Source organism: Artemia franciscana, chromosome 2, assembly GCF_032884065.1.
Source record: "Artemia franciscana chromosome 2, ASM3288406v1, whole genome shotgun sequence".
In the NCBI taxonomy this organism is placed as follows: Eukaryota; Metazoa; Arthropoda; class Branchiopoda; order Anostraca; family Artemiidae; genus Artemia; species Artemia franciscana.
The window spans coordinates 50,058,990-50,086,096 of NC_088864.1; the positions used below are offsets into that span (position 1 = coordinate 50,058,990).

Here is a 27,107-nt window from a genome sequence, read left to right on the forward strand (position 1 = left end):
TAAAAAAGTTTAAATTGTTGTCGTGTTTTAAGTTAAACAATTAGGACGTTATCTGCGCTTATTAGGTGTTTCAGTGCAAATAAGAGAATTTGAAGAATAAATAGAGTCTTAATAATCAGAGGCGCCATTTGGGGGGAGGGGCAGGGGGGGGGGGGCAAATGCCCACCCAAGATTTTCCAGAGGGCCCAAGCTTCCACCAAAAAGGGCCCTTTGCCGGCCATAATAATAACACTATTTGCTATTAACCGTTGTAAACTTTGAAAGCAGGTTAGTTACATAATCTAATTCTCAAGTTCTGTCAAATGCCCGTTTCCTAGATGATTATATTAATATTATAAATTCTGAATATTTGCAGTAATTCCTCTAAGTTGATAGACTAAAATAGGTCAGTTCCTGGCCTATCATTCCTTGATGGAATCGTTCCTTGTTATCTTCCGATTGCACTACATAGAAGCAATTACGCGAGCGACGAAATCGCTGTTTCAGCAGCTCCATGCTGTCGCCATCGACTTGGTTATTTCTCGATCGCGCACCCTGATTCAGGCCACAAGAAGCAAACTCAGCGACCTGCGTTCAGATGCTTCATTTGTATCGCTTTTCAAGAAGGCTAAAGAGTTTGCAACAGGACTCAAAATTGAAGTACCTGCTGTGAATGGACCCGCGACTAGACCCTCCTCTGTTGGTCAGAAAGGACGACCTTGATGAATCCAAAAGATCACCAAGCATCGGAAACAATTTGTGACAACTTCGACGCTAGGAAAGAATTTCATCGAATCCGGAAATTGGACTACTACTTTGGCGGATGAAATGAAGCAAGAATACTTCAAAACTTTTGACCGTCTACTAGCCAAATTTGACAGAAGGTTCACAGATAACTTGCCAGTGCTGAGTACGCTCGAAGCCTTGGATCCAAGCTCAATCAAATTTATGGACACAGAGCTGCTCAAGCTTTTCTCTTCTCTTTACGGCGAGCTGGATATCGACAGCATTCTTCTCGAATCTCAAGCTGGTATTGCCAAGCGTTTCTTGCTCAATGAGGAGAAAAAGCCGGAAAACTTCCTAGACATTGTCGACCATCTTCAGGCATTACCAGTGGCTTACTCAGAAGCAATTAAAGTACTTCGTATTGCTGCCCTACTTCCTGAGACAACAGCGAGCAATGAGCGTTTGTTTTCTAGCCTAGAAATAGTGAAAAACTACCTGCGGTCTACAACAGGAGATGATCGTCTCAGTCACCTCCTTTTGATATTTGCAGAGAAGGATTTAGTAAAAAATTTGGACTACAACCAGATTCTTGACGATTTTGCAAAGATGAAAGCTCGGCGGTTCCCCTTGTTACCTTGAATGTTGTTATAATTTTTTTTATCTTGTTATGTTTTTCCTTTTTGTAAATATATTTGATCTGGAAGATTTCTGCTGAAGGGACACTGAGATTTTGGTTACAACCCTCAGCATAACAATGAAGGTTACTTTCACCGACGTATTGTTTACTTAAGTAAGAAAGTTTCTCGCTGAGGAATGCCAGCCTGTAGTCTGGTTGAATTTTTCGCTCTCAGTTTAATCACTTAACTTCGTTGATTGTATTCTTCGTCGTTATAATTAATCTTAGAGGTCAGTGTGGCTGAGTTCCACATTTGGTTACAGTACATTTCCAAGCAACACACGGGTGCTGAAAATGCATTTTACTTAGAATATTCTATCAATGTGCTGCCAAAACCCGGATTTTTCTTACGCGACACAAAGTGAATCGGGGGGGGGGGGGCAGATGGAGTTCATGCCCACCCCATGATTTGCCTCAAATGGCGCCTCTGTTAATAATATATTAGAAGTAAAATTTAAACCATTAAACAATTCGCAGAGTAGATACACCCCCCCTTACTCCCAAACGATTTCAGTCATCAAACTACAGTCGATTTAACCTGCCTAGTTATATTACAAATCTTATTATAAAACTACTAAGTCCTACTTTCTTTTTCAATGATCTTTTTCATTCAGAAAATCATATTTAATGTATACCTGTCATTTTATTTTTCAATGACTCCATTCCTGTTCTATTCGCAGATGTAGAGGGTGTATTCATATCCACTATCCACTCCACTTACAAAGCTTTTAACAGAAGAAAATCGAATTTGGAACTGATAGATAGTAGAGAGTAAAAAAAAATTAAATATCAAGAAAACAAATTTGACCTGAGCAATTTTTTTCAAATAGGAAGTGTAGAACATTTTTCAATTTCACGATTAACTAGGCTCGCCTATCATCTTAATAACACTCTGGGGTCTATATCGGAAGTGGACATATGGTGGGATTAGGAGATCGGAAGCTTCAAAGGCGCAATATTTTCATAAATACGAATCTGGACCATTTTAGGAGCTGTAATGAACCTGTATTTTGCGTTTTTTTATTAATAAGCTGTAATCCTGGCTACTCTGCAAAAGAAGCCAGTGACTGCTATTCTATGACCGAAACTTTTACAGCCGCCAATAGTTTAAATGTCTAAAATGGTCAGGTACCATCGACTCTTCTCTTGTCTCTCCGGGTACCCCTTTCAGGACCTATTAATTATCTCAGATAATTTATTAATCAGATAATTCACCAAAAGATCAACATCTGTTTATTTCATATCAAGGTTAATTACAGATGTCAGTAGTATGGGGCATAATATAAATAAATAAATTCGTATTTATTTTGAAATAATTCTGTCCAATTGTATCGCTACATTTTTATCAGATATCCTAAAACCCTGCACGTTAAAGAAACAAAAATTAATCATAAATGCATCTGCTATAACCCTCCCAGAGATAATCTCACAGTCGTATCTTCGACTAGGGGTTGCTTTGTCATTTGGCGAAATACATTTAGTTTTTATATAAATTACATAAAATATATTTTACATATTTTCTGTTATTTAAATTTAGTAAATTTGAAGCCAATTACTAGTGTACCCAATTATTTGGTTTGGGACAGGGGTCAATGCCGTGACTCTGTAAGCTAACCCAAAGTCGACCCAACTCTAAATTGGTACCTAGAGAAATCTGGAGAAAGTTAATAGGAAGGGTGTGCAAAAGCACAGGATGGCTTGCCCTCATCCCCCCACTACACTTCTTGGCTGAAGGGCCATTAGACGGAGATCAGTACCGTTGGCTCTTAAGGGTCTAGTGCAGTGGTTCCCAACCTTTTTCGGTCCGCGTACCCCTAGTCAAGGCCCAAAAAGTTTGCGTACCCCTTTCTTGAGAATCGTTGTTTTACTTTTTTCTTAACTAAAATCAGATTTTCAAAAACACGAGATTTATTGTCCAATATGACGGTGCTTAAATGTACGTACAAAATCAATGAGAAACTTGAGGCTGCTTTTTTGCTAAAATATTATCAAATCTTGGCTCGATGTCACTAACGGCAATTATAAGGTCATTTTGTACACTCAGTCTGTTTCTGTGTTTGGTTTTGATCAATGACATTGCCGAAAATGACACTTCACAAAGGTAAGTGGATCCGAATGGTAACAAAGCAGACATGGCGATTTCACTTAGTTCCTTGTATTCTCCTTTCACCTCCAGCCAAAACTGGGAAACAGTTACATTTTGGAATTTCAGTTCTAAGGCGCGATCACTGGCAAGTTCGATCAGATTCTCTGTAAGCTTGTCACTAAGACCGGAGCTTGAGGTCACGTCTTCAACAAATGGATTTTGGATCCAATCCTGCGTTCTATCTTGGTTCATAATCGATGGGAAATATGACACAAGTTCATCTCGCAACTTTGTCAGATGCTCCCGAATACAATCACAGATTGTGTTGAGGTTATCAATTTCACTATCGTCCGCAAACTTGTCAAGGGTCGGGAAGACACTAACGCTGTTTCTTTGAACCTTTTTAAGCCAGAACTCCAATTTCTTGATGAAAGCACACATCTTCGAATTCAGGGAGAGTTCGTCCGTCCGGAAACCTTGCATTGACAGATTCAAGTCATTCAGTTTGTCGAAAATATCTGCAAGATAGGCCAGCCTGCAGACCTAGTCCTGGTTTTCAAAAAGTGAACTGAATGCAGATTTTTGCTCCAGAAGAAACATATGAATTTCTTGTCGAAGCTCGAAAAGTCTGTTTAAAATCTTCCCACGAGACAACCAGCGAACTTCTGTGTGCAGAAGTAAATGTTGATGTTCTGAACCCATCTCTTGGCACAGCAACTTGAACATTCTTGAGTTCAGTCGTCGGGCTTTGATGAAGTTGATCACTTTTACAGCCTCGTTGAGGGTCTCGTGCAGATGTGCGTTCATCCTTTTCGATGCAAGAGCTTGCCTGTGAATGATGCAGTGCAACCACTTCACCTTTGGATTTTTCTTCCTTATCCAGGCCATGAGCCCATTATTCTTCCCTGTTAGGGCAGCAGCTCCATCACTGCAAACTGATAGACACCAGTCCCACAAGATGCCCCCTTCTGCAAAGAATTTGTCAATCACCTTGAATAGTTCTTCTCCTGTTGTTCTTGACTGTAGGTTTTGAAAAAACAGAATATTTTCTCTTATGTCAGAACAATCTTGATATCGAACAAAGACGATCACCTGGGCTTCACCTGACACATCCGTGCTTTCGTCAAGCTGTAACGCAAACATCTTCGTCAACTTTATTTTCTCAATAACCTGCATGAAAATATCGCTTGCAATGTCTTCTATCCTTCTTGAAATGGTATTGTTCGACACAGGTATAGACTGAAGGGCAGTAGCAGTTTTCGTGTCAAACATTATTTCACTGACTTTCACTAGTGCTGGTAATATCAGACATTCGGCGATGGTGTGCGGTTTTTTCTGTTTCGCAACTAAATATGAAACAGCATACGAAGCCGGAGAGCCTTTGAAGAAACTGATGCCACTTTTGCAATTTCCAAACAGTTACTAGCGAATGCTTCTTGTTTACGCTTGAAAAACTCTATGGGCTTACCGACATGAGAAGGATGCACAGTACTGAGATGCCGGTTCATATGCGCAGGTTTCATGGAACTGTTGGCCAAGACTTGACCACAAAGAACGCACTGTGCATTCACTGGATCAGACTTTGTCGCACTAAATCCGAGCCCTAGGTATTCTGACAAATATCGACGCACTTTGACTGATGATTCGTCATATTTCTTCTTCTTAGGTGCAGGTTCAGAGTTTTGGGTACCATCATTCTGCTTCTTGTTATTTCTGATCAGGAATCTATCCATCTTTGTTTGCAACCACAATTCACGAACTTCGTGTTTCAACAGATGACAAGATACTGAACTCGCTGAGTTTAAATCGAGACCTTACGGCTATGGAGAAAAATTAGCATCGAGACCTTACGGCTATGGAGAAAAATTAGCGAGTTACTGAAAGCGAAAGTTTTGAAAATGAGTCTGAAATTACGTACAATGGGTTATGTTATCTGATTTTGAGGGAAATGTTGGAACTGAGTCAGAAACAAGTTTTAAAGATGTAGACTAAATTAATTTTGAGACCTTCGCGTACCCCCTGCGAGGGTTTCGCGTACCCCCTGGGGTACGCGTACCACCGGTTGGGAACCACTGGTCTAGTGCCTCATCCTTTATCCTTTTTTTTTCTTTTTTTTTGGTTTGTCTTGGGTTTCATTCATTTATTTTTGGTAATTTGTAGTAGCTTTACGCTTTTAAAATTATTTGACTTTATTTATTTCCGTTTTTGATTTAGTGTATCTCTAATTTTCTTTGAAAAACTTCTTTTGTCGAAAAAGTTTTTTTTAATTAATATCGTGTAGCGGCGGAAATGCCATATATTATACATTTTAATTTTTCTAGGTCCTTTTATGCCTTGCGATGACCTGTTTGAATGGTGGGGTCTTCGTTGCAGTGTTTGGCTAGTCTTTCTTACTGCTTTATTGGGGAATGGGGTGGTTGTTTTCGTCCTTGTCTTTTCGAGATCAAAAATAGACGTACCACGGTTTTTGGTTGCAAATTTAGCAGCTGCTGATTTTTTCATGGGGCTTTATTTAGGTAAGTTTCTATCTTTTGAAGTTAAAATTTAGCTTAATAGAACATTAGACAAAATTGTAGCTTGTCCATTGGGTACTAGCATTCTTGAATTCCTACTTTTCAATCATTTTAGCTGTTTAATATAATCCCTAATAGTCCAACCTATAAATTAGTTGGGCCTTGTCTCATAGAGGTCAAATAATTCTCTCACCCTTCGAACTGCGCCTAAAATTAGTTTTAAGACAGCATTGATAAAAGTGACGACAGCAGTGGATAGTGGCATGATTTATGGCCATTTTAGTCCAAAATGGGCAATAAATTAATTGGCACATATTGTTAAATTTAACGGTATTTAACCCGTTGAAAGTCTTAGAAACAAAATTCTTATCATTTTAGATAATTTGGGATAGAGGCTAGTAAAAAAAAAGATTTTTCTCATTACCTTGCTTTGGCTTGCTGTCTGAGCTTGATTAAACATTAAAGAAAATTATTTTTATTGAAGGAATTATTTGTCCTAGGACCCATGACACATTTGCTCAACGTTGTCACCAATCAAAACAGCTTTTCTCGCGAAATTTGAACTTGCCAAGGGACAAGTAAATTAGTAGGGGTGTGACATCCAAGCTCATTGAACAAAATCGGTACTGGGTGAATTATACAGAAATGGATATTTTTCTCAATTAATAAATGAAGTATAAAGAATTGATGGTGTTCTAATGAGCAATGCAGTTCACCTGTAGACAAATGAATCAGTCCGTCGCGGAATAGTTCGACATATACTTGAATCAACCTTCCTGTTCTAGAAAGTTCCAGGGAAAAGGTATAAACGTATTTGACGAATAATCTTGTTTTTATGGCACCCTAATTGGTAATAAATACTACTGTTGGCACATAAGCGAACATAGTTTATCAAACTGTAATAGGCCGTGCCTTTCAAATATTGACAATGCTGACCTTCATGAAATAAATTTGAGAAAGTGTCCTGTGAAAAGTCACAAGATTTTGTGTTTTTTTATAGTAAACTGTCAAAAATTTCTGGCAGGTATTATGTGTTCAGTATATATATATATATATATATATATATATATATATATATATATATATATATATATATATATATATATATATATATATATATATTACGAAAAGAGAAATCACCAATGCAACAGCACAAACACATTGAAAAAAAAGGAGACAGAAGGAGAAAAGGAAGACTGTTTTCCTAAATTAGTGATTAATATAGATCAGCACTTGAACAAGGCCTTAACCCTACTCATCCATACAATCACATAGGTCAAACAGCATAGCCATACACAATCAACTATAAAGAATAATCCATGGACAGGCAGTCATTTCGTCAATAAGTATAAGTCGTCATTTACCAAACAATAAAAACAGTAAAGACAAATAATTCAGAGGCAACAACCCAACACAAGGGCTCGTCAGGAGAATACACTTGCCTATAGGGTTTCGGCACTTTAAATTCTCTACCCAGTCAAGTGTTGTGCCTACCACAGAATATCCGTGGCATCCCCGTGTCAGGTATCACCCCCAAAATACATGCCTTTAAAAAAAAAGAAAACCAGCAAATGTAGAACAACCAAGTAACACCAAAACAAGCTTATCCTGTTGATATATTCCACCTTTTAGCAACAATAGGTAAACTAAATGTGATAAATTTTACCAAATCACATATATTAACACTTTGCAAACAACCTGCATGAACTAAACAATTATAGAATTAATCTTTACCACGTGGCTAAATTTTAAAAAATCCACTCTAATAGAACCACAATTCAAAATAAATGGTGCTGCATCATCTTTTCGCAAACCTCCGAAATTAGCCGAAAATTTCCTTAAGTATTTCCAGATAATTCTTTTGGTATTTATTTAAAAGTTCGTTGTAATGAAAACTAAATTTTTTAAATTGCCAAGTTAATTTATTTGCAGAAAAACCTCTTAATATCAATTTTTGGCTTAAGATTTTACATCTATTTTTAAAATCAATATAATTACTACAAATCCTTGCATAACGAAGTAACTGAGAAAAACTCCGAATATGTGATATTTGAGTGTATATTACTTTCAGGGAATGGGAAACTAATCACTTCAAAATCAAAATCATCCGTTTTATTATACATTTTAAAACTTAATTTATTATTATCAGAAATATTAATATTTAAATCTAAGAAATGATCTTCATGACCAGCGCCATGACTAGGTTCAAGAGTAAGCTCTGATGGGTATATATTTTTAGAAATATAAATGAAATCCTTACGATTTAAAACCAAAATATCATCTAAATATCTTTTATTATTTGACAAAACAAGTTTTAAATTATTTGGATTATTCTTATCCATCATATATTTATATTCTAGTTGACTTAAAAACAAGTCAGCTATAAATGGGCTGGCATTCCCCCCCCCATGGGAATTCTCACGATTTGCTTGTAAAAATCACCACCAAATTTAATATAAGTATTGTATAAAACAAATTCTAATAACTCAAAAATCATATCCAAGCTGTAACATCTCAAGTTAACTGTAGTCTTAAAGCAAAAGCTGTAGTCTTAAAGCTATATTTGTCCATATAGCTTTTTTTATTATAAGTGTCTATTTTTAAGAACCTTTTACTAGATAAGAGGAAAGATTTCTTTTAACAGTTTTTAAATTATCTAACACTGCATTAAGTGATAAATTAATATACATTGTCGCAAAATCGAAAGACTCAATTCTTTTAGCTGAAACCATTGTTAAAGGATCTATCACCTGCAGTGAGTTATTAACACTCCAACATGGATTAAAATTCGAAATTTTTTTAATACCAGAACAATAGGTTTTAAGTTTATTTATAATTTCCTTTAAAATTAAAGAGAGGTCAGTAGCAGCAATGCGGGTTGGACATTTAGCTGCTCCAGCAATAAACCGTGGTTTAGGGGGATTCTTATGAAATTCTACAGTCCAATATAGGAAAGGGAACTTTTTATCATTGTCATTTATTTTAATATTAAAATTTTTAAAAAGTATTTCTTCAGTCTTTTCAATTAAATTCTCATCCTCTAAATTTACCTTTTCGTAAACATTAGTTGTGCATAACTCCCTTTTTAAGATATCACAATACAGCTTCTGACAAATTATGGCAAAATTGTTATTAGCTTTATCCACTGGCACAATTACAAATTCATTCTGTAGATTAGCAATTGCTAGTTTAATTTTAGCATTATAAAATAATGATTTAGTGTTACTATTTTTGAAGTTAGAATATATTTGATTTCGTATTCTACTAATAATTAAATTCTTCCAACTTTGAATACTCTCTTTATTTTTATTCTCTTTCTTACACCACTTATCAATAAATAAATCAAAATCATTTTCCAAGCCATAAAGAACACTCGATGGTTTCAGATGATGAGAAAGACAGAAATTAGCCCCTTTATTCCTTATAATTTGAAGATCACCTTGCTTTATTATTGACAAGTCCCCTGTTATAACATGTTTGTAAGTGGGATTTACAAATGGGCCAAGTTGCTTACAGTTACAAACCGGTTTCCAATTTATATCACTATCTAATCTTTTAAGTATTAAATTATAATTAAAAATAATTTGCCCAATAGTTTTTGAAAATTTATAAGTTAAAACTGGACTATCATTATAATTCAAATTACTAGGAAGGGCCTGTTTCACATCCCGCTGATTTAAAATTTCCGGTAAATTAATATCTTCAATCTGCTTACAAGTAAAATTAATAGGTAAATATAATCTGTTATCCTTATTACCAATCTTATCAAACTTTATCTTTTTTGAAATAAATTTCGTTTTAGTTAGAATGCAAATTGTATCACATATTACTTTAAAATTATATTCAAGAATTGTATTATTCTTAACAATCCAGAAAAGTTTGATTAAATTCCTGTTGGATAAATTTTTTAGATATTTTATTACAGAAATCATACCCCTAGATTCAAGTAGCTGGCATAGATCTATAGAAAGCATATGTAAATCTAATTCATTTTTCCTATTATTTTTCCTATGTCCTCTCGATCGTTTTTTACGTTTAGTAGGACAAGTAAAAGAAGGATGGTCCATAAAACCATCAATACTTTTAACAACAACATGAGACATGTCACCATATTTTGCTACACGATCATTTAGCCCAAAAGGATAAGCTGTACCAAGAGTATAGATCCAGAAATCCTCCTGTTTACGTAGTCTATTATTCTTCTCTTCTTTATTTAAATTTTCTAACTCTAAATTTTCTAAAATTGTGACAGTTATATATCTGATATGGAACATGTACCATTATTACAATGTTGAACTAGATAGTTATTAGTTTTTTCATTATTAACTGTTGTCCTGTGTCCAGAAAATCTTTTATATATATTATTAGTTGTTTCCCCCACATATTGCAGGCATCATTTATTACATTCTAATAGGTAAATTACATCAGTTGTTCTACAATTAACATTACCACGTAACTTGCATGAAAAATTTTTATTATACAATGTACTCTTAACAGAAGTCCGTGGGATAAAAAGATATTGGCAGAGAAAACAACGACTCTTACACTTACTAACTTTCAAAAAATCGTTCCAAGTTCCGACGCTAGCAACTCCGAACAAGCCAAATTGCCCTAAGCTTATTTTCAGGGCCATCAAGTAATAGTAACATAATAACAGTTCAGTAAAGTAATATATGTCAAAGTGATTAATGAACAATGGAAATCTAGCTATCTGTTATATCTCCTTTCTTCAATAATTTCCTCATTCCGTTAATAGTCCCTTCTTGCATAAACGGATAGTTTATACAATTTTTTAGCATTGATGTGGCCCCTGACTTTCATTAATTTTTATTTTTTAACTGAATCTGGGTCTGTTTTTATACCATTTCCTGGGCTATCTTAACTATAAGAGTGCTGCTGCCCCCTTTGTATGATTCTCAGTATGTTCGAAGCACATAGATATGTGGAATGATATAGATTGTTTGTAAACTTTATATTAGAAAATCTAAAGATACAGGCAAACGACTTTATGATAGTTGTTAAGTATGTTGCAGAAGCATGAGCGCTTTGCAAGACGGAGGAAGATTTGTTAAATCTTTTCTTGTCTACGGATTGTTTTGGGTACCTTTCTGCCTGACCCTATTTCAAACAGTAAACTGCACGAAAAATGTGGTTGTATCCCAGTTTCTAGCCCTATAATGAGAGAAAGATTGAGATGGCTAGGACGTGTTTTGTGGATGAAGGATGACAAATTGCCCGACATCATCTTTTTCAGCCGTACGAAATGATGGGGCTGTATCACGTCTTCTAGCTCTATAATGGGAGAGAGATTGAGATGGCTAGGGTACGTTCCGCGGATGAAGGATGACAAATTTCCCGACATCATCCTTTTCAGCTGTACGAAAGGATGTGGCTGTATCACACCTTCTAGCTCTATAATGAGAGAAAGATTGAGATGGCTAGGACATGTTTTGCGGGTGAAGGATGACAAAATTCCCTATATCATCCTCTTCAGCCGTACGAAAGGATGTGGCTGTATCACACCTTCTAGCTCTATAATGAGAGAAAGATTAAGATGAGTTGGACACGTTTTACGGACGAAGGATGACAAATTGCCCGACATCATCCTTTTCAGCCTTACGAAAGGTCGTGGCTGTATCACACCTTTTAGCTCTATAATGAGATAAAGATTGAGAAGGCTAGGACACGTTTTGTGGATGAAGGATGACAAATTGCCCGACATCATCCTTTTCAGCCGTACGAAAGTTTGTGGCTGTATCACACCTTTTAGCTCTATAATGAGAGAAAGATTGAGATGCTAGGACACATTTTGCGGATGGAGGATGACAAATTGCCCGACATCTTCCTTTTCAGCCGTACGAAAGGATATGGCTGTATCCCACCTTTTAGCTCTATAATGAGAGAAAGATTTAGATGGCTTGGGCACGTTTTGTGGACGAAGGATGACAAATTGCCCGACATTATCCTTTTCAGCCGTACGAAAGGTCGTGGCTGTATCACACCTTTTAGCTCTATAATGAGATAAAGATTGAGAAGGCTAGGACACGTTTTGTGGATGAAGGATGACAAATTGCCCGACATCATCCTTTTCAGCCGAACGAAAGGTTGTGGCTGTATCACACCTTTTAGCTCTATAATGAGAGAAAGATTGAGATGCTAGGACACATTTTGCGGATGGAGGATGACAAATTGCCCGACATCTTCCTTTTCAGCCGTACGAAAGGATATGGCTGTATCACACCTTTTAGCTCTATAATGAGAGAAAGATTTAGATGGCTTGGGCACGTTTTGCGGACGAAGGATGACAAATTGCCCGACATCATCCTTTTCAGCCGTACGAAAGGATATGGCTGTATCACACCTTTTAGCTCTATAATGAGAGAAAGATTGAGATGGCTAGGACAAGTTTTGTGGATGAAGGATGACAAATTGCCCGACATCATCCTTTTCAGCCGTACGAAAGGATGTGGCTGTGTCACACCTTCTAGCTCTATAATGAGAGAAAGAATGAGATGACTGGGACACGTTTTGGGGATGAAGGATGACAAATTACCCAACATCATCCTTTTCAGCCATCCATCTAGGATCAAACAAAAGGCAGGTTGCCCCCGAATAGAGAAGGGAAGGTGTCGTCAGAAAGGATTTAAATGAAACCGGAAATTCTTGGCTAGGTTAAAAGAAGGAAGATTTGAATACATGGGAATGGAGGAGGAAAATGTGCACCTGTGATTGCCTCATGCAGCTTGGTGTAGCAGTGAGTGGCTAATAGTAGTAATAGTAAAACGACTTTATTAGGTTTTAAAAAGTATGCATAGTTAAATGGAATAGTTTTATCTTTTACTTCTTTTCTGCAATGCCATATTTATGCTTAATTTGTAACGGATAAAATATTCGAATCATACAAATACAAGATCCTAAAGCTCATCTGTATATGCATTGTAATATTTTGCGTCGTGGCGTATATTTTCTTTATTTTTACTTTCTAGAATGGCGAGTGAATAGTCAAAGAGTTCGTGGTAACGATCTGTAGTAAGAAGCGACCCGTTTTAATAGTAACCAAAACTCAAAAAAATAGAATTTTGATACCAATAGTTACATCAAAAGAGTCACATTAATGCTGATTTTAAATATATAGGTTTTATCAAGTTTAATTTTACCCATCAATAGTTACAAGCCTCAGAGAATTTGCCTTATTTTAGAAAATAGGAGAAATACCCCTTAAAAGTGACAGAATCTTAACAAAAATCACACCATCAGATTCAGCGTATCAGATAGCCCTAGAGTAGAAGTTTCAAGCTCCTATCTACAAACATGTGGAATTTTGCATTCTTTGCCACAAGACAGATCACGGATGCGTGTTAATATGTTTTTTTTTGTTGTTGTTGTTTTTTTCCTTGGGGTTATCTTATCGACCAAGTGGCTCTAGAATGTCACGATAGGGCTCATTCTGATGGAAATTAAAAGTTCTAGTGCCCTTTTTAAGTGACCAAAAAATTGGAGGCCACCTAGGCCTCTTCCCACGCTCATTTTTTCACAAAGTCACCGGATCAAATTTAAAACTTAAAACTAACAGAAACTATTCCGTATATGAAAGGGGCTATTCCCTTCTCAACGCCCCGCTCTTTACGCTAAAGTTTTTTACTGTTTTAAAAAGCGGAATTGAGAGAAAAAGTTAAAATTGCCCCTTTCTTCTACGGAGTAATTTCTGTTCATTTTAAGTTTTAATGTCGCTCCTTACTTTCAGTTAAAAAAAACATTTTTTTTTTATTTAATCTTATTATAGCTCATATTCTTTACACTGTGTTGAACTTAAATTTTTCATTATTCAAGAATGAGGGTCATATCTTTAAAGAGAAATTATCCTATAGATAGATAGATGGATTGGGCTTTCACACGAAAGCCTAATTGAGCCATGGTGACATACACAAAACAAGCGAAAAAATACAGCTACAAAACATAGACTGAAAAGACACTAATACTAATTTTTAAAAAAAACTTCGTCCTACCCGGAAGAAGTTTCTAATATTATTTATACTTAAGTAACACCTACTTTATAAAATTTTCAAAATCCAGTCTCCTCCCCCCCCCGACCTCCCTACCAAATATTTCCAAGCGCAGCTCCCTCAACTTCCTACAATCCCCTAAAAAATTATGCAAAGACTTATCCATCTCTCCACACATAGTGCAACTGTGAGGACCATCCGTCATTCTATTTCTCCCTAAATATTTTCTACGTTCTCCAAGAGACATAAAATTCCCCCTTACTTACATATACGTCCCTTTCTTCCCCAGCACTTGAACTAAGCACTCCCCTGACTTTTTATTTGATAGTGTGGGCGTGCTAGCAATGGTATTTTAATACGTTTCTTTTTTGTTCGTTTTCCGTCTACTCTATTGTCAAACTGATGTTATGTTTTACAAACAAATTCATATCTTGTGATAACATACCAAGAGTACCTGTACAATTTATTTAAACACGGGGTTGGAACTGCAAAAATTTACCATGTATAACAAGGAAGTTAAAAAAGAATCACTAAAAGGGTTTTAAAACAAGTTGTTCCTTTAATACAGGTTATTTTTTAGTATTGCATTTTTAGCCCTTAGTATGCTTTCAGTCCTCCATGAAGAGAGGGGACTGGAACCATTCTGTCCCCTTGGTGATCTTATCACTGTGTTTGATCTTACAACTATTATTTACTAATGTGTTTGGAATCTGCCCCGATTTCAATGTAGAATATTGCAATCGATTGTAATTGATCCCCTTCACTGGCAGCCAATGGAAATCCTTGTCTTACAAAGTGAATGATTTTTGCTGGCTATCAATGACAAAATCCATTGGAATCGATTGCAATAGGCTGTATTGAACGCAAGAGTGGTTTGCAGAGCAACTCTGGAGAGTTGTGAGTTTAGTGTAAGCTCCAGGCGGAAATTTTAATCTAAATTCAACGGTCCTTGTATTTCGGGAGTGGCTCTTATAAAATTGTGACAAAAAGTCAAATTTTAGCGTAAAGAGCGAGGAATGAAGAATGGGTAGCCCCCGTTTTTCGATATCTGGATTATTCGGAACAAATTTTGTCGTTTTAAGTTTTAATGTTACTCCTTACTTTCAGTTAAAGGATCTTTTTTTTATTTAATTTCTGACTGTTTCAAATCATGTCAAGAAATCTCCCTCCCTCTTCGTATAAAATTCCGCCTGGAAAATTCCCCCCGGAAAATTTCTTCCCCATAGGAAAATTATTCCTGCAAAAAATTCGCACAAAAATCTGTCGTATATTTTCCAATAACAAGTTTTATATATAAACAATGGGCAAATTGCGTAACTTACTGCCCTTTCCCCAAGGACTATGGGGGTTCAAATAATCTCTAGGAGAACATGTATTCGACCCTTCAAAGATGCTGAATCAAACTGCTATCTCAGAATTTTGATAGAATGTCTTCAGAGAAAAAAGGGGTATGGGAGCAGGGCTAGTTGTCCTCCAATATTTTTCATCACTTAAAAAGGGTAATAGAACTTCTGATTCCCGCTTTAACATGCCCTCTGTCGATCTTCTAAGACCTTTTATTCGGTACGACCACCCCTGGGAAAAACAAACAAAAATGAAAATAGACACGCATCCGTGATCTTTCTTCTGTTATAAAATACAAAAAGCTTACATTTTCAAACTGTTCGTGGTAACGAACTATAGTAAGGAGCGACCCAGCTCAATAGTAAACGAAACTCTAAAAATCGGAGTTTTATGCTGATTTTAAATATATAAGTTTCATCAAATTTAGTATTTGACATCAAAAGTTACGAGCCTGAGAAAATTTGCCTTATTTTGGAAAATAGGGGAAAACATCCCCTAAAAGCTATAGAATCTTAACGAAAATCACACCATCGCATTTGACGTATCAGAAAACCATAGAGCCAAAATTTCAAGCTCCTATCTACAAAAATGTGCAATTTCGTATTTTTTGCCAGAAGACAATAATCACGGGTGCGTTTTTACCATTTTGTTCCACATAGTCAAAAACCATAATAACTACGTCTTTGGGAATGACTTACTCCCCCACAGTCCCTGGGGGAGGGACTGTAGGTTACAAAATTTGACCAGTGTTTACATACATTAATGGTTATTGGGAAGTGTGCAGACGTTTTCAGGGGGATTCTTTTGGTTTGGGGGGTTGGTTTGGGGGGGGAGGCTATGTGGGAGGATCTTTACTTCGAGGAATATGTCGTGGGGGAAGAGAAATTCAATGAAAAGGGCGCAGGATTTTCTAGCATTACTATAAAAAAACATTGAAAAAATAAGCATGAAAAAGTTTTTTCAATTGAATGTAAGGAGTAGCATTGAAAATTAAAACGAGAAGACATTATTACGCATATGAGCTAAAAATACCCTAGCATAAATGGAGAAATATTTAGGAGGAGATAAATACCTCGCTCTTTATGCCAAAGTATTTTTAGTAGTTTCAACTATTTATTCTACGGCCTTTCTGATTCAGGGGTCATTCTTAAAGAATTGGGACAAAACTTACAATTTAGTGTAAAGAGCGAGGTATGAACGAGGGTACAAACCCCCTCATAGTTGCGTTTCTAAGTAACTGAAAATTGGAGGGCAACTACGCCTCCTTCCCCACGCCTTCTTTCTCAGAATCTTCAGATCAAAATTAAGTAAAAGCCATTTAGCCAAAAAAAGAATTAATATGCAAATTTCATTTTAATAATTTATGTGCGGAGAGCCAAAATCAAACATGCATTTATTCAAAAACTTTCAGAAATTAAATTTAAAAAAAAAAACAGTTTTTTTAACTGAAAGTAAGGAGCGACATTAAAACTTAAAACGAACAGAAATTACTCCGAATATGAAATGGATTGTCCCCTCCGCAATCCCTTGCTCTTTACGCTAAAGTTCGACTCTTTGCCACAATTCTACTTTTTAAAACAATTAAAAGCCTTAGCGTAAAGAGTGAGGCGTTGCGGAGGGGACAACCCATTTTATGTACGGAGTAATTTCTGTTCGTTTTAAGTTTGAATGTCGCTCCTTACTTTCAGTTAAAAAAACTAGTTTTTTTTATTTAATTGTATATAGGAGCTCGCAACCTCCACAATAGGATTCTTTGATTTGCTGAATCTTACGGTGTGATCAAACAGCTCAGGGTAACGAACTGTAAGTAAGAAGCAATTCGACTGAATAGTAACCGAAACTCTAAGAAACAGAGTCTTGACAACAATAGATACATCAAAAGAACCAAATATTAATGCTTATTGGAAATACACAAAATTCGTCAAGTTTAACATTCCCCATCAAAAGTTACGAGCCTGAGAAAATATGCCGAATTTTCGAAAAAGGTGGGAAGTAGCCCAAAAACATCAAGTCATCCTAATGGAAATCACACCATCAGAGTCAGTATATCAGAGAACCTACTGTAGAGTTTTTAAGCTCCTATATACAAAATTGTCGACTTTTGCCTTTTTTGCCAGAAGAATGATCACGTATGTGTGTTTATCTGTGTTTATTTCTTTTTTTTCTTGTTTGTTTACTTTTCCTAGGGGTGATATCATCAAACCAGTGATCCTAGAGGGTCGAGAGAGGCTCACTTGGTTAGAAATCAAAAGTTCTTGCATTCTTTTAAGTGACCAAAAACATTGGAGTGCACCTGACCCCCTCTAACGCCCTTTTCTCCCCAAAGTCACTTGATCAAAATTTTGAGTCAGCTATTTTTAAGCAAATTCGAAAGATCTAGTAACTATATCTTTGAGGAAGTTTCGACTTCCCCCAGTGCCCGGGGAAGGGTTGCAAGTTATGAGTTTTGCCCAATGTGTACATATAGTATTAGTATTGGTTATTGGGAAGTATAAAGATATTCTTCGTGAGGGTTGGGGTGGACGTTGATTTCTCTGGGGGAATTACTTGGGAGTATCTTTACGTTGAGAAATTTTTGTGGGGGAAGGGAATTTTCCAAGGAGGGGGAGCCGTATTTCCCGGCATTGTTTAAAAAACTATTAGAGATTAAACTGAGAAAAGAGGTATTTTCAACTGGAAGTAAGAAGCAACATTAAAACTTAAAAAGAACTAAAATTATTACATCTCTGAGGGGGATGCCCCCTCCTCAATGCCTCGCTTTTACTCAAAATTTTTTTTATAGGAATTCAAAAAAAAACTTATTGTTTTACTAGTTATTCTTAAATAATTGGAACAAGGCATTAAGGAGGGGAAACAATTAACATCCGTAATTGTTTCTGTTTGTTTTCAAGTTTTAACATTGCTCCTTACTTTCAATTGAAAAAATGTGGTTTTTTCAATTTAGTTTTCGTTAAGATCGCTTGATTTCTTGGGTTAGTTTCTCCCTTTTTTAAAAATCATCCAAATTTTCTCTGGGCGTAGCTTTTGATGGATAATATAACCTAATGAATTTTACATGTTTAGAATCAGCCAAACAAAAACCTTTTTTTTATGCATGAATTGAAGTCAAAGTTTCTTTTATTTTAGAGTTTTGGTTACTATTGAGCTGAGCCGCTTCTCACCTATAGTCTATTACCATGAACCGTTTAATACTGAATTTCATGATGTAATTTTCTTCAAGACAGTTTGCCTTCTTGGGAGTGTTTTACCCCTTTTTGGGAAATGGGGTAATTTTTCTCAGTCTCGTAACTTTTACTAGATAGTTTAAAATTTTTAATATTCAGAGCCAAAGAAGTCGATCCTTTCGATGTATAAATTGTGTCAAAAATCTTCTTTTTAGAAATTCGGTTATCATAAGCACGGTCACTCCTTACTTTCAGTTCATTCGTTACCACGAACTGTTACCGAGTAAATATTCGGTAAATATTACCGAGAAAAAAATTACATGACTTTCTAAAAATTACATTACACATTTTTCCTAAAAAAAATATAGCTACCATGACTTAGCAAAGGGCAATCGATTTGCCCTACAAGAGCTCCCTAGTTTATTAAAAAGCTGTCTGTTGTTGTTGTCATATAAATTCTAAATTTTGTGAAAGTTTAAATTGGAATTCCGTTGATTTTGTAGAAAATCAAAATTGGAAAAACGGAACTAATAAATTAATATTCAATTTCCCTAGATGTATATCACTTTGAATTTATTACGATAAAAACAAAATAACTGAAGACCGGTCCAAGTAGATGGGTGCCCGTCATATTTTAAAATGCTGGCCAAAAATTGACTGCTTTAAAAACTTAATGGTTTGTAACTTGAATAGTTGAATTCCTTCCCTGCATGTTAAAGTACTCTGAAAGACAAGTATACAGCAAAGCGTAGCCTATAAAAAGGATAAAACATTGGCAAATTTACATGGCGTAGGTGACGTTTCTTCTCAACACTAGCACAAGTTGCTACCATTGACAGTTTTTCATACTCTTTGATTTCAACTTTCTTCTCAAGCGCTGATTAAAAAAATAATTTTAAAAATTCAAGGTTCAATTATACAGGCGAAATTGAGCACATAAGAAGTGGATATTCGTTTTATATTTTGCGGAAGTTGTCTTTCCGATAAATTGCCTATCTTTATTTTAGAGATAGATTTTTTTTTATGTTTAAGATTGATGTCAAAAATAAAATTATTGTCTTCCTTTTAAAAATCATTGCCAATTTAATTTCATTCTAGACTTTATAGAAACATCTATTGGAGCGTTGACAATTAGAGGTAGGGGAAAAGGGGGAGCATGTACCCCCTAGATCATTTACCCCCCCCCCCCCAGTATGTTTTCAAAATACCTTATTTTGGTTGAAAATGCCTGTTTTTGGTATTTTCACTTAAAATAAGAAAATCCTCTCTAGATATGAAGAAAACAGTCCCCCCCACTGATTTATTGAAAAGTATGGGCTACTGATCTATGCAAAGATCAGTGACGCCAAGAACCTATTGTAATGAATCATTGACAAAAATTGTTTTTCACAAAACCAAAACAGGTGTTAAATAGTCTGTCTTTTTCTTAAGATGGCTGCAGAAATTCTATCAAGTAAAGGAATTTTCTCTTCGAGGCAATTTTTAAAGTTCTTATTTTAATTTTGAAATTAGCTTTATAATTAACACATTCTTTTCTAAAAGTATGTCCGAGATCACAATAGATTTCAATACAAATTTTAGTTAGTGGAAGGGTAGGCTGTTAAATATATTTAACCTAATAGTAATCTTCTATTTTTAAATTTAATTTAATTATATCACATATACCCATCTGTTTTAGCCGACCCTGCGAAAAATTAGAGAATACGATCTGTTGTAATGTACCTTTTCCCTAATTCGTATTCTATCAACCTCTCCAAGTCATGTCATCATTAGTTAAATATTCCACAAAAAGTGAATAAATATTAAGCTGAATATTTCTCTCTCTTAAAATAATTGCAGAAATTGTGTCAAGTAAATGAGTATTCTCTTTGGAATAATTTGTATCGTATTTATTTAGCTTGTAATTCATTATATCAATATCACCTTCTTCTCTAGTACGATCAGTAACACAGATTTTTAGCCTAAGGCCGTATCCGGGATTTTTGTTCTGGGAGAGGGGGTATTTTTTCGAGGAGGGGGGATACAAACAACTTGAAAACTCATTAAATATTTGTTTATTATCATTTTTTTACGTATTTACGAGTCGTATTTACGAGTCGGAAGAAATTAACATCCCCCCTGGATATAGTCTTGCAGTTCAACCTAACTATTCTCCTATCAAGTGTCTTTCAATTATTTCCAATTCTTTTCCTATCAAGTGATTATATTATCGCAGTCTTATTTTTAAAATGAAATTGATCATATCATTATTGCATTCCCCACGAAGATCAACTTAGATATCAACTTCAAATTAGAACTTGTAGAAGGCTATATTGTTGTAGGTCCTTCATTTAATTCCTTACCAATTAACCTGTCCTGGTCCTGTCATTGTTATTGACTTCTTTTTTTTGGTAATTTAAATAAAAAAACAAGTTTTTTGAAATGAAACTAAGGAGCGACATTAAAACTTAAAACGAACAGAAATTACTCCGTATATGAAAGGGGCTTTTCCTCCTCGACACCCCGCTCCTTACGCTAAAGTTTTTTATTGTTTTAAAAAGTAGAGTTGCGAGAAACAATCAAAATGCTTAACGATGACTTACTCCCCCAGGGACTGTGGGGGGTAAGTCATCCCCAAAGACATAGTTATTATGGTTTTCGACTATGCGGAACAAAATGGTTATCTCAAAATTTTTATCCGTTGACTTTGGGAAAAAATGAGCGTGGGAGGGGGCCTAGGTGCCCTCCAATTTTTTTGGTCACTTAAAAAGGGCACTAGAACTTTTCATTTCCGTTAGAATGAGCCCTCTTGCAACACTCTAGGACCACTTGGTCGATACGATGCCTCCTGGGGAAAAAAAAACAAACAAATAAACACGCACCCGTGATTTGTCTTCTGGCAAAAAATACGAAATTCCACATTTTTGTAGATTGGACCTTGAAATTTTTCTATAGGGTTCTCTGATACGCTGAATGCGATGGTGTAATTTTCGTTAAGATCCTATGACTTTTAGGGGGTGTTACCCCCTATTTTCCAAAATAAGGCAAATTTTCTCAGGCTCGTAACTTTGATGACAAAGACTAAATTTGATGAAACTTATATATTTAAAATCAGCATAAAAATCCGATTCTTTTGATATATCTTTTAGCATCGAAATTCCGTTTTTTAGAGTTTCGTTTACTATTGAGCCGGGTCGCTCCTTACTACAGTTCGTTACCACGAACTGTTTGATGAATGAAGCCAAACACTGACAAAACTGATGATAAAACGATTTTGAGAAATTAATATTGTAACAGTCAAAACAGCACATGTATGGATCCGTGGATCATGTGCAGGTTTGGTCATAGCAGAAATATATATAACGAATATTCTTTATATATATTTCTGTAGTGGGTTTGGTAAAGTAATGTTCAACCCTTTTCAGAGTGCAGTGCAGGGTTGCCGACGTCTAAAAAGAGTACAAATGAAGGGCAAAAAAGTGATTTTTGCTTAAGAAGAGTGCAAATCCAAAAATTTCCCCTCTGAGATAAAAATGGCATCTAAACTAATAAAAAGTATATTTTGCACGAAAAGTGGGATAGATGGCAGCCGTGATCCTTGGGTTAATTATAATTTTGACAAAGTTGCCAACTACGTACGTTTCAAACAGATGGAAACCGACACCAAAAAAGAGTAATTTTCATTTTTTCGCATCCCCTCTAAGGTAAAAAAGGGTGCATTTCACACAAAAGATGGGCAAGTTGGCAAACCCGTTGTAGTGGTACTGTATTCAGAAAAGCACATACGTTGGGTAAATGAGGCGGGGCTTTTCGCCGGGGCCTCTCTTAAAAGAAAAGCACGTGTATAAAAATTTCTCCAATTTCTTATTGTTTCACCAGAGTAATTCGAAGGGTGGGTCTGTATAATTTTTTTTTACTCAATATTCTCCCGTCTATTTAACGGCTTCAGATTTCGTACAGAAAACCAATCAGGTGGAATTAACCTTTCGTTTTTTGGCTAGCCAAAAAGTTCTGATTTGAAGTTTCCAGCAAACCAGGTTTTCAAAAGATGGTTTTATTTGACCCTCCAGAAACAAATAATTTGTTAATGGGCTTACAAAATCCCGTCACAAAAAAACTATCGATATAAAGCACATAGTCAGCACACTTAACAATAGGACAATATTTTTTCGTTTTCTCTTATATTTTCATAAGAAAATTTAAGACGGTTTTTCATAATTTCTCGTCTTTTCATGTGTATAAAATAAAACCAGTCGTTATTAAGTTCTGCGAAGCTTTTCGTGAATACTATACAAATTTTTACCAAAGTTTAATTATATGCTATAAAAAGTCTATTATCTCTCAGTGATGCGGCAGTGTTCTGGTAATAGACTCAGCTCAGGGGGTGCCAAATCAATTATTTTAAAGTGTCATTTTTGAAGAATTACTTTACCAGCCCGGAACTTAATTAAAACGATATTTTACATTTTGAAATGTAATTTGAAATACTCATTACGCTAAAATGGATTTTAATAATTACATGATTTGTGATATATTCTCAGTGCCAATGAGTATTTGGTGCGGACAAGTAGCACTCTTTACGTCAACTTTCCCTGAGTTTGAAGGTATCTTCCATTAACAGACTAGCTAGTCATTTTAATGACTAGTACCTAATTATTAGGTAGGCAGTACCTTTTAGTTCTGCTTAAGCTAGTACCTTTCTTCAGTTGTTACTTGCGCTGCATCAAGTACTTCATAGTGCAGTGGTGCCAATTCATAAAATTTCTTGTTGGGGGGATTTTCCATGGGGGGATTTTGCATGGGGAGTTAAGTTTCCCGGAGTGAACTTTTCATTAGAAATTTCGCAGTGGGAGAATTTTCCAGTTTTCCTATGCGAAATTATTTTTATTTGTCTTACTTTCTCTTTGCCGACTCAATTTTATGTGTAGAGGTGTTGAGGTAATTGTCCGAGTTAAATTTTCACAGGTACTGAATTGTCTAGTGGATCTATCAGTTTGGGGAGGGGAATTTCTCTGTGGAGGTTCAGCTGGATTTCTGGACATTATTTAAAAAAAGATCGACAAAAAGAAAGTTTTTTCAACTGAAAGTAAGGAACAACATTAAAATTTAAAACAATCAGAAATTATTACGTGTATGAGGGGCTGTCTCCTCCTCAAACCTCGCTCAAGTACTAAAAAACCTTGATGGATTCCAGTAGATTATACTCTGACGATTTTTGATACAGAAAGTGTAGGTGAGCAAAGTTTAAGTTGAATTGTACAATAGTTAAGGTCCTAAGGGCCTTCAAGTCTATAGTGTCTTTTTGAGGTACCACTACTATGGTACGTTCTAACCAATTTATATTAGGGGTAAAGTTTTAAAAGAAAATGCTTAGGTGAATTACCCCCTTGATCTCAATTTCCTCGACCCTCAAGCCCGAAAAATCCAAAAAAATTAATACTACTTCCATATATTTTGAAAGATACCCTTTATTTATCTTTATTTCAAATAAATATTCGTTGCCAGCCACCTTGATTTTGACAAATAAATTTTGCTTTTCCCTTGATTTCTTTTTTTTTTAATAGGGGCACCTGGGTGGTATTTTGACCAGTCATAGAGGGAGATGAAAAAGCAACATAACTAAATTTCTTGAACCAGTTTCCTATTGCATAAATTTAAACTATTTTAAAGTTTTAGTATAATTTTAGAGAGAAACGAGACTTCACCATGCATAATACGTTTCGTCTATACTCTCTTTGGTTTAAGGAAAACAATTGAAAAACTCCGAATGCTACGACAATTTTTAATTATAGGTATCACGTTTCTTATAATTCATTAGTATTACTTACTACCATGTAAATTTAACCCTAATTAAGCTTATTTTGTTTTTCCTCTTTTTAACAAAAGGTCTAAATGAATAAAAACTTTTATTGCCCCAAAAACTAACCTCCTACTTCCGACACACAAGAATTTAGGCCTCAATGCCGGTTTCCATAAACAGGCAGTTTTACTTCGAAACTAAAAATTCTAAAAACTCATTATGTCGTATTAAAGAGCTAATTTTCCAGTAATAGACTGAATTAAAAAGAAAAAAAAATCATTTTCTTATTATAGAAAAAGTATAATGTTGTCTATTCAAAGGAAAATAATGCTTCTCCTGTCGTTTTCCTCCAGATTTATGATGAGATGAGAGGGTTAAATCCGAGCTCATCTCTATGGAGAGCATTTTGAAAGCTGGATATATGCCCAGTGTAAAGCAATAAACTTACTTCTGTCTCCTCAGATCTTTAATTTATGTCTGTCAATTCATTTCCTGGGTTTAGAAAGTTTTTTCTTTGTTAAAGAAAAACGTCTCTTCGAGAGTTAATTGATTTCCTTAATTCTTTATAACTTGTCAAACTTTCGTCTCTGCTTTTTTTTACTGTTTTTGCATTTAAACTGAGATTCACATATTCTAAATTATACAAATATTAGCTCAATTTCATTTTTTCAACGATCAGTTGATCGGCTAACGACATCAGTTCTATAAAATTCTTTTCGTCAGGATTTCCTAAAACTTGTTAAATCTGTATTTTGAAGGCTGCGAATCATAAATGGTGATTCGAAAGGCGTCATTTTACACAGAACAGATTTTTTTAAAAAGCGCAAAAATTGAAAACTGTATTTCCTCCTTTTCATCTGATATATTGGTAGTTTGTAAGGGACAGTTCGTAAGCCCCGAAGGCTAAGTTGAAAAAATTGAACCTGAAGTCCCAATATCCGGTTTTTGTAAGTCAGAAAGGGTCATAAGTACATTTTAGAAAATGTTGGAAACATCCAAGAATCTTAAAAAAAAATTAGCTACTACTACCATTAACTAGTACTATCTTAACGCACTATAAGACACCAAAAATTGCACTTTTTGGTGCAATTTCTGAACTAGAAAGGCTGGTAAGCTTGAAATGGGTATCCTCGTAATCTACACTAAAAACATCCTAAACTGGAGGCTTATGACCTCACCTCTATATGTAGACCTCCTCTCCCTCATATACACCTTTCGTACACTCACACATCATTATTTACTCCTCAGAAATTGTCTGTTGACTAGCAGAACTAGCACCATAGAAAGGCTCAATTAAACATCGTAGAAAGATTCAAGTAAAGCTCCTTTTCTTATCAACTTCCTTTTTGCAGATTCTTCTTAATAACGCCATCGTTGGGGGCCATAGGCCTTTTTCTGTACGATTTTTGAAGTTGAAAAGCTGGGACGGACAAAAAGGGTACCATTATAAACTTAATGGTTGAAAACCTTGTACCATTACTACTTTTACTACCGCTAACATCTTAGTGTAGAACCAAGTCACATGAGGCCAACACAGCTACACACGCTCCTCCTCCATCCCAATCTGTTCAGAGCCTTCATCTTTACACCCTCCAAGGAAGTTTTTATTTCTCTTAAATCTTTCCCTACGATATGCTCCAATCCCAACAGGGGGACGACTTACTTTTCGTTTAGCCCTATAGAGCTAGCTGAAAAGACCAATCTTTGGCGATTTGTCATCCTTCATTCGCAGAACATGCCCTAGCCATGTATTATAAAAGACCAATCTTTGGCGATTTGTCATCCTTCATTCGCAGAACGTGCCCTAGCCATCTCAATATTTCTCTCAGTGTAGCCCTTGAAAGCAGGACTGAACCACACTTTTCGCAAGTCGACTGTTTGAGGATTTTTTCCTGTCCAACGTCCCGCTCTTTACGCTAATGTTCGACTCTTTCTCTTAATTCTACTTTATAATACAGTAAAAACTTTAGCGTAAAGAGCAGGGCGTTGGAGAGGGAACAGCCCCTTTCATACACGGATTAATTTCTGTTCGTTTTAAGTTTTAATATCGCTCCTTATTTTCAGTTAAAAAATTTTTTTTTCATTTAATTTCTTCTTGAGTTTAACGTTTTTGAATTAATCCATGTTTTGATTTTGGCTCTCTGCAAATGAATAATTAAAACGAAATTTGCATATTGATTTTTTTTTTTTTTTTTTTTTTGGTTAATTTGCTTTCTCCTAGTTTTGATCGGGATTTTAAGAAAAAAGGGTGGGGGAGGAGGCCTAGTGGTCCTCCAATTTCTCGGTTACTTGAAAAGGCAACTAGAACTTAAATTTTTAACGAACATTTTTATTAGTAAAAATATACGTAACTTACGAATTAAATTATGTAACGAACTTCTATATTCGTATATTTTTAATATGTATATGAGAGGGTTTTCCCCCTCGTTAATACTTCGCTCTTTACACCAAAGCTTAAATTTTGTCCCAATTCTTTAAGAATGACCTCTGAATCACAAAGGCCATAGAATAAATAGTTGAAATTACTAAAAATACTTTAGTATAGAGAGCGAGGTATTTAGGAGGAGATGAACCCCTCGTATGCGTAATAATCTCTGTTCGTTTCAAGTTTTAATGCTGCTCCTTACTTCCAGCTGAAAAACTTTTTCATATTTTTTTATTTTTTTAAATAATGCTAAAAAATTCTGAGCCCTCTTCATGGAATTCCTCCTCCCTCATGACAATTCCTCCAAGGAAAGAACCTCCCACTCAAACCCTCCCCTCAACCCCTCCCCCTCCCTCAACCAAAAAAAATTCCCCTGGAAACGTATGTACACTTCCCAATACCCATTACTGTA

The 27,107-nt window shown here is 35.5% G+C and overlaps 1 protein-coding gene across 4 annotated transcripts in view; it reads left to right on the plus strand.

The window, feature by feature from the left end:
* Positions 1 to 27,107, plus strand: part of LOC136043198 (lutropin-choriogonadotropic hormone receptor-like) — a 327,975-nt gene that overhangs the window by 261,661 nt on the left and 39,207 nt on the right. For all 4 annotated transcript variants that reach the window (XM_065728133.1, XM_065728150.1, XM_065728140.1 and 1 more), the window contains one exon: positions 5,789 to 5,983. In XM_065728133.1, the coding sequence (XP_065584205.1) occupies positions 5,789 to 5,983 (195 nt within the window). The remainder of the gene's footprint in view (positions 1 to 5,788; positions 5,984 to 27,107) is intronic.